General features: G+C 50.9%; 1 protein-coding gene, 1 long non-coding RNA gene and 1 pseudogene across 3 annotated transcripts in view; 1 reads left to right on the top strand and 2 right to left on the bottom strand.

Annotated features, from left to right (window-relative positions):
- LOC119469887 overlaps positions 1-1,360 on the bottom strand; it is a 6,070-nt gene extending 4,710 nt beyond the window's left edge. For both annotated transcript variants that reach the window (XR_005198739.1, XR_005198740.1), the window contains exon 1: positions 426-1,360. This is a non-coding gene — a long non-coding RNA (uncharacterized LOC119469887). The remainder of the gene's footprint in view (positions 1-425) is intronic.
- An 808-nt stretch (positions 1,361-2,168) lies between these two features.
- Positions 2,169-4,363, bottom strand: LOC108298414 (annotated as a pseudogene).
- Positions 4,364-5,162: 799 nt separating this feature from the next.
- Positions 5,163-5,544, top strand: LOC108298418 (NADH dehydrogenase [ubiquinone] 1 alpha subcomplex subunit 1-like). Its single transcript, XM_037735773.1, has one exon. It carries the CDS (start codon positions 5,207-5,209, stop codon positions 5,417-5,419), a length of 213 nt encoding a protein of 70 aa, XP_037591701.1. The 5' UTR covers positions 5,163-5,206; the 3' UTR covers positions 5,420-5,544.
- Positions 5,545-7,160: the final 1,616 nt, after the last annotated feature.

Raw genomic sequence — 7,160 nt, 5'->3', positions numbered from 1 at the left:
GAAACTCCGTCTCAAAAAAAAAAAAAAAAAAAAAGGGCATAGCAGTTTGGACTTGCCCTCCTGCTAATAGCATTTGCTGCTTCTCACTCACGCTTTATTGTGCATGGAGAACTCTGCACACATACATAGGAAAGTCCAATTTTTCCTGATTCATCTCTGTAACCAAGATAGCCTCAGACACTTAAGAAATATGGACAACACTATCAATGCCCAGAGAGAAATTCTGTATGGCTAAAAGGGTAGCTAGCTACCCCAGCCCAGATATGTTTCTTCCTAAGAGGAAGGGCACTGATGCAGAAAACTGTAACATGCTGTAGTGACCAGACGGATGGTCACTCCTGCACCTGCTGTGGAGGAGGAGGGTGGGATGTTGCAGTGTGCCAAGCTCTGCCAATCTTGGTTCAAGTCTAGTCATTGCCACTAACCTGTATGACCTTGAACAAGCCATTTTTCCTCTCTGCTCCTGAGTCTCCACATCTGTTCACTGAGAGGTGAGACTGGATGGTTCCCGAAGTCTGAGTGCTGACATCCTGTGGGCTTGTGGGACTGAGTAAGACTGCTGTGAGCTCTGGCGTGGCTGGTCTGATGGTACCCAAGTTTCTCTCCTTTCTTCTTGGTGCTGAAGGAGATGACACACTGAGACATGCTTTTGTTCTGAACCCCGGCCGGGTCTCACAGATTGAGTTGAGTCCTGGCCCTGCCGTAGGTTAGCAGTGTGAACTTGGGCAAGTCACTTAACCTCTATGAGACTCTGTTTTCTTTTCAGAAAAATAGATAATGAGTCAATGTTATATGTAAATTTTTGGTGCTGCAAAGAAAAATTAGCACGGGGACAAAGGGTTTCTTAGCAAAGCAATTTCTCTTACTTCCTGCAGAAAGGATACCCTCATTAGCAATCTAGCCATGAGGGTACAATGAACAAAGGAAAGCAGACATATTTATTCCTTACACATTCGGGGTTGTCCTTACTGCTATGTCTGATCTCTATTGGCTGGAGCCAGATCTCATAATTTAAACTAAAACCTGATTGCCTAGCAACTTAAACCTTTCTAAACAGGTAAAAGCAATGGAAAACAAAAAGGAAGTTCAAGTAAGGAAGAGGCATAGGCTGCAAGCTGGGACATGCCTGTGAGCATGTCCAGCACAGATACCTTGGTTAAACTACAAGGACACAGAATGTACTATGTGCCTGTAGGCATCTCTTAACAGCTACATAGGATAGGACTTAACAATGAACTACTAGCAAAAAAGCAAGAAGGATTTGAAGAAAGTATTTAAAACAAACTATTTACAATATTTACAATATTTAAACTATTTACTGTTTACAATAGCAAAGACCTAGAACCAACCCAAATGCCCATCGATGATAGACTGGACAGGGAAAATGTGGCACATATACACCATGGAATATTATGCAGCCATCAAAAACGATGAGTTCGTATCCTTTGTAGGGACATAGTTGAACCTGGAAACCATCATTCTCAGCAAACTGACACAAGAACAGAAAATCAAACACCGCATGTTCTCACTCATAGGCGGGTGATGAACAATGAGAACACATGGACACAGGGAGGGGAGCATCACAAACTGGGGTCTGTTGGGGGGAAATGGGAGAGGGACAGCCGGGGGTGGGGAGTTGGGGAGAAATAGCACAGGGAGAAATGCCAGATATAGGTGAAGGGGAGGAAGGCAGCAAATCACGCTGCCACGTGTGTACCTATGCAACAATCTTGCATGTTCTTCACATGTACCCCAAAACCTAAAATGCAATTTAAAAAAAAAATTATTTTTAACACTTATTAATTTTTTTTTAAACAAGTAAGGAAATTTCAAAGAGGAACTTTTCTACTTCGCACAGTCAACGTCCTCTAGCCCAAGAAAAATGGAGGGATAGAAACAAACGTTAGAGGCCAGGTGCAGTGGCTCACGTCTGTCATTCTAACACTTTGGAGGCTGAGGTGGGCAGATCGCTTGAGCCCAAGGAGTTCAAGACCAGCCTGAGAAACATGGTAAAACACCATCTCTACAAAACATACAAAACTTAGCTGGGTGTGGTGGTGGGTGCCTGTAGTCCTAGCTACTCAGAACGCTGAGGGGGAAGGACCACCTGAGCCCAGGAAGTCCAGGCTGCTGTGAGCTACGATTGTGCCACAGCACTGCAGTCTGAGTGACAGAATGAGGTCCAGTCTCGAATAAATGAATCAATAAATATTGAAATAAGAAATGTAAGAATTTTGGGGTTCGCACAGATGTATGTGTGTGCACAAAGGCCCAGCTCCCACATACATGAAAACATCTGTACACAGACCCATATTCACAATACCCCGACACGCCACACCCTGTGCAAGATTCATGCTCCATACACAAGAATGCTCACATGGATTCCCACTCTGCTGCATGTCCACAACATACATGAGCCCACAGGCTCACGTGCAAACAGGCCTTCAGTGTCTTTTCTGTACACCTTAGGGAGAACCCCTCCTTCCATGGCCCGGCTGGGTCACCCAGAAGGCTCAGGGCTCCTGGGGGAGGGGGTTGTGGGCCCTGGGCTGGCTGAGCTACCGGCTCCACCAGGATTGATGAACACTCAGACCAGGGATGAAGTTGGGGTCCCAGGCTGGGTGGGGTCAGACCTCCAGCTGCTGGATCTGCCTCTGTGCCTCGGCCAGCTGCAGCTCAGCCCCCGCGAGGGTGCAGTCCAGGCGGCCCTTCTCTGCGCTCAGCTGCACTGTGTCTTCATGGCTGCGAAGCTTCTCCCGCTCCCCCTTGTCCAGCGTCCTCCTGAGGGCTACCTGGTCCTTCTCCAGCCGCAGGGCTGAGCTCTCCACCTCCCGCTTCTCGGCTTCCAGCTGAGCCAGGGCGCTCCTGCCGCAGCCGCCGCTCGTCCTGCAGCCTCTGGACCGTGCGCAGGGCTGCAGCCTCGCCCTCCTGCCGCCGCCGCCGCACCTCCCGTAGTGTGGTAGCTGGCCCTCCGCCGCCACCTGCTGCAGCTCCAGGTCAGCCACCTCGCCTCGCCACGTCTGCACCTGCTCACCCAGGGAGCTGCTCTGCCTCCGCGCCTCAGACAACGCCTGCCGGGCGGCGTCCAGCCGTTCCTGGAGCGCTTGGCGGTCATGTTCCCAGGCGGCCAGAGCCTTCTGTAGACGCAGGTTCTTGTCCTGGTGCTGTTGAGGCTGGCGCTGCTCTGGGCCTGGGCCTCTGTCAGGCCCCGCACCTTGTCCCGCAGGGCCCCCTCGCTTTCCTCCACCTTGGCCAGGGCCCCATTCAGCCGCGCCACGGTCAGCTGCAGGGTCCCTGCTTTCACCTCGCTGTCTGCCACCTGTCCCTGCAGGGAGTCCACCCGATCCTGAAGAACCTGGGCCTGGGCCTCGCGGTCGCTCAGGCCCAGGCGGCCGCTTGCAGTTCCCCCTCAAGCGAGCGCCGCTGCAGCTCCAGATCGAAGGTGCGGCTCTCAGAGGCGTCCAGGACCTCCTTCAGGCGCCGCTTGTCGCCCTCCAGCTTCGTTTCATTGGCCTTCATCTTGCTGATCGTCTCATGGCTGGCCGGGAGCTCGCTCTCAGTGGCCTGCAGGCTCCTCTCCAGTGTGGCCACCTGGTCCAGCGTGGCCCGGCGCTCCCGCTCACTGCGCCGCACACTCTCCTTCTGCAGCGCCAGCTCTGCGGGGACCCCGCTCAGCCGCCCATCCGCACTGCGCCGGGCTTGCTCACTCTCAGCCACCGCCTTCTGCAGCTGCCTGGCCCTCCACGTTGCGCTGTCCCTCTCAGCCTCCATCTCGGCCAGCGGGCGATTCAGGGCACTGGTCTGGGTCCGAAGTTTGTCCCGTTCTCTCTGGGTGCTCCGAAGCTCCTGCAGGAATTCCCGGAGGGCCCCGCGCGCTGCCACTGGGTCCAGGTCTGGAGGAGCTGGGGAGGTAGTAGGTCCTGGAGATGGTGGCTGGGACCCAGGGCTGCATTCTAAGGTGCTGGGGCTGCCGAGCCCTTCCCTGCTTCCTTCAGCGGGCGCATCCCGAGCAGGGGAGCCGGGCACCTGCTGCGGGGCTGGGCTGGGCGCGCGACCAAGGCCAAGGCCCCGGTGCAGAGCCGAGCGCAGGCCGCCCAGCTGGACCTCCGCCGCGCACCGCTGCGCCTCCACGCGGGCCGGCTCGGCCTCCAGGACCTTGTGTCCGGCCCTCGGCCGCGCTCAGCCGCAGGCCCAGCTCTGCAGCCACGGCCCGCGCCGCCTCCAGCTTCAGCTCCAGGCCGTGGGCGAGGTGCAGCTGCTGCTTTTCAGGGGCGCGTGCCTCCTCCAGGGAGCCCAGCAGGCCTCATTCGCGGGTCCGGAACTCGCCTTCTTGTTCCTGCAGCTTCTGCTGGGCTCCCTGGAGCTGGAGTGATCAAGAATTTTTTACTGGCTGGGCGCGGTGGCTCACGCCTGTAATCCCAACACTTAGTGAGGCCAAGGTGGGCAGATCACGAGGTCTGGAGATGGCCACCATCTTGGCTAACACGGTGAAACCCTGTCTTTACTGAAAATACAAAAAACAAACAAACAAAAAATTAGCCAGGCATAGTGGCATGCACCTGTAGTCCCAGCTACTTGGGAGGCTGAGGCAGGAGAATCACTTGAACCCAGGAGGCGGAGGTTGCAGCGAGCCAAGATCGCGCCACTGAACTCCAGCCTGAGCGACAGAGCAAGACTCTGTCTCACAAAAAGAAAAAGAAAGAGAGAGAGAGAGAGAGAGAGAGAAAGGAAGGAAGGAAAGAAGAAAGAAAGGAAAGAAAGAAAGAAAAGAAGAAAGAAAGAAAGAGAAAGAAACAAAAGAAAGAAAGAAAGAGAAAGAGAGAGAGAAGGAAGAAAGGAAAGAAAGAAGGAAGGGAAAGGAAGGGGGAAGGGGGAAGGGAAGAAGGAAGGGAAAGAAAGGAAAGAAAAAGAAAGAAAGAAAGAGAAAGAGTTTCCTATTCTATCAGTAGAATATTCGTTTATTAGGTCTAGAAAAAACTGTGTCTTATTTATGTCGTCTATGATTTATAGTTATCTCTCCAGCACTCAGACTAGAAATTGCTTGGTAAATACTTGCTGAATGAATGCCTAGTGACTATAAATGCCCTGGTATCCAGAGAGGGATCCGAAATCTCTATGTAAAAAAAAAAGAAGAGGGCTTACTGGGAAGAGAGCCGAAGATCCGTCACCTTTCAAGTAGGGTTTTGGCCTAGGTAACCGGGCAGAGATGTGGTTCGAGATACTCCCTGGACTCGCCGCCATGGGCGTGTGCTTGCTTATTCCAGGAGTGTCTACCGCGTACACCCAGAAGTTCACTAACGGCGGCAAGGAAAAAAGGATTGCTCATGTTTTGTATCCATGGAATTTGATGGAAAGAGATAGGCGCATCTCTGGAGTTGATCTTTACTATAAGTCAAAGGGTTTGGAGAACATTGATTAAAGAAGCATTTTCCTGATTGATGAAAAAATAACTCAGTTATGGTCATCTACCCCTGCTAGAAGATTATACAGTATATTATGTAGCATGCAGTGTGTTATGTAGTGCTTAATAAAAATAAAATGAAATTAAAAAAAAAGAAGAGAAATTTTTAAAGAAACAAAAAATTAGAGGGAACTGGCTTCCAGTAAGTATGAAATTATGACTATCAGGCTAATTCAGCTCTTTTGCTAGAAAAGAAAAGTTAGAATAGAAAAACATTTTTGACAAATACATTCAAAGCTAGTGAAATTATCCTGTTTTAGATAATAGCTTGGCCTTTGACAGTTTTATCAATCTGTACAACAAAGCCCAGCACTTATTAATCCCTGAAGCATGGAAACAAAGGAGGAAGGGGCTGTGTCCCCTGCATTAAACAAATAGATGTCTCTTTCCCGCAAGAGAAGCTCTTCATGGGGTTCCTCCACTTTTTGCTGCACGGAACCTCTCAAATGAACAATCTCCTTCATGTGAAAATTCCCCAGAGTGGCTACTGCAATTTCAAACGGTCTCTTAAATTGTGTCGGAGACATAAGATGACTTTACACGACAGTGAGGAAATCTGGAAGCAGCAGGTGTCTGGTTCAGGGAAGAGCCACTTCCGATGAAGAAGGTCCTGTGGGCACCCCAGCAGTCTGAGAAGAAACCTCGTGCCTCCCGGGCTTGCTCAGGGGCCACAGGCTGATTATGCCCAATCCTCCTGATTCCAGGCAGAGAGAACTTTAAAGCAAGCAGTTCTCAGGAACTACATGGAGACCAGGTTGAGGGGAAAACCTCCCTTAGATGTGGAACAGTGGCCTGGGGCAAAGTTCATTCCAATGAATGCTGGTCTGAGGGGGTCTCCTGACCACTGTGGCCTCCAAGACCAGCTTGATCACAGACTTCCTGGGACCCTGTCAACCACTGAATTTTCCACTTAGAGACAAGGCTCAAAACATTCAACCAGCAGACAGACAGAGGAGCCTTTCTCAGAAGGCTAGACAGCAGTTTTACCAGGGAGCGGTGCAAATCTGATCAGATCACCAGGAAAAGTCGCACGGTACCTCATTCCTACAACAAAGCACACCTGAAGCAGAGGGGCCTCAAGGAAACATCAGATTCCATTCAGCCTTAGCTGCCTCCCGGCTGTGGGCCATTTGGTGCCTCAGACAGGGGGAGACACCCTGTGTGTCTCAGCTGTGTCTGACCTAACTGAGGCAGGAGCTCTTGTCCAAGTGGGAAGGGCTTCAGCAGACTCAGAGAACCTCTATTTCTGCCAATCCTCCTAAGCTAAAAAGCATCAAGAACTCACCTCCTAAGCTAAAAACCCTCAAGAACCAAAATGGGTTTACTGACTTTTTGCACAAAGGAAGAATGTCCGGGGGTAAAGAGGACCTTTGAAAGCACTTGCTGTAGATGTGGGCTCGTGGCTGGTGAGTCTCAGGAGGGGTTTAGAAAACCGGCACTGTCTCTGGGTTGGATATCGTGTGTAAAAGGACCACATGGCACAGAATTCTGTTCTATGAAAAAGTGCAGAACAGGCAAATCCAGAGAGACAGAAGGTAGATTCGTGGTTAGCAGGGGTTAGGGCAAAGAAGTATGGAAACTGACAACGGGTATGAGATTTCTTTGTGGAGGTGATGAAAATGTTTAGCCTTGGATAGTAGTGATGGTTGCACAACTTTGTGAATATATATATGAAAACCATTTTAAAGGGGTGATTTTT

This window comes from Cebus imitator, unplaced genomic scaffold (assembly GCF_001604975.1).
Source record: "Cebus imitator isolate Cc_AM_T3 unplaced genomic scaffold, Cebus_imitator-1.0 Scaffold956, whole genome shotgun sequence".
Taxonomy (NCBI): Eukaryota; Metazoa; Chordata; class Mammalia; order Primates; family Cebidae; genus Cebus; species Cebus imitator.
This window is presented reverse-complemented; position numbering and strand designations above follow the sequence as displayed.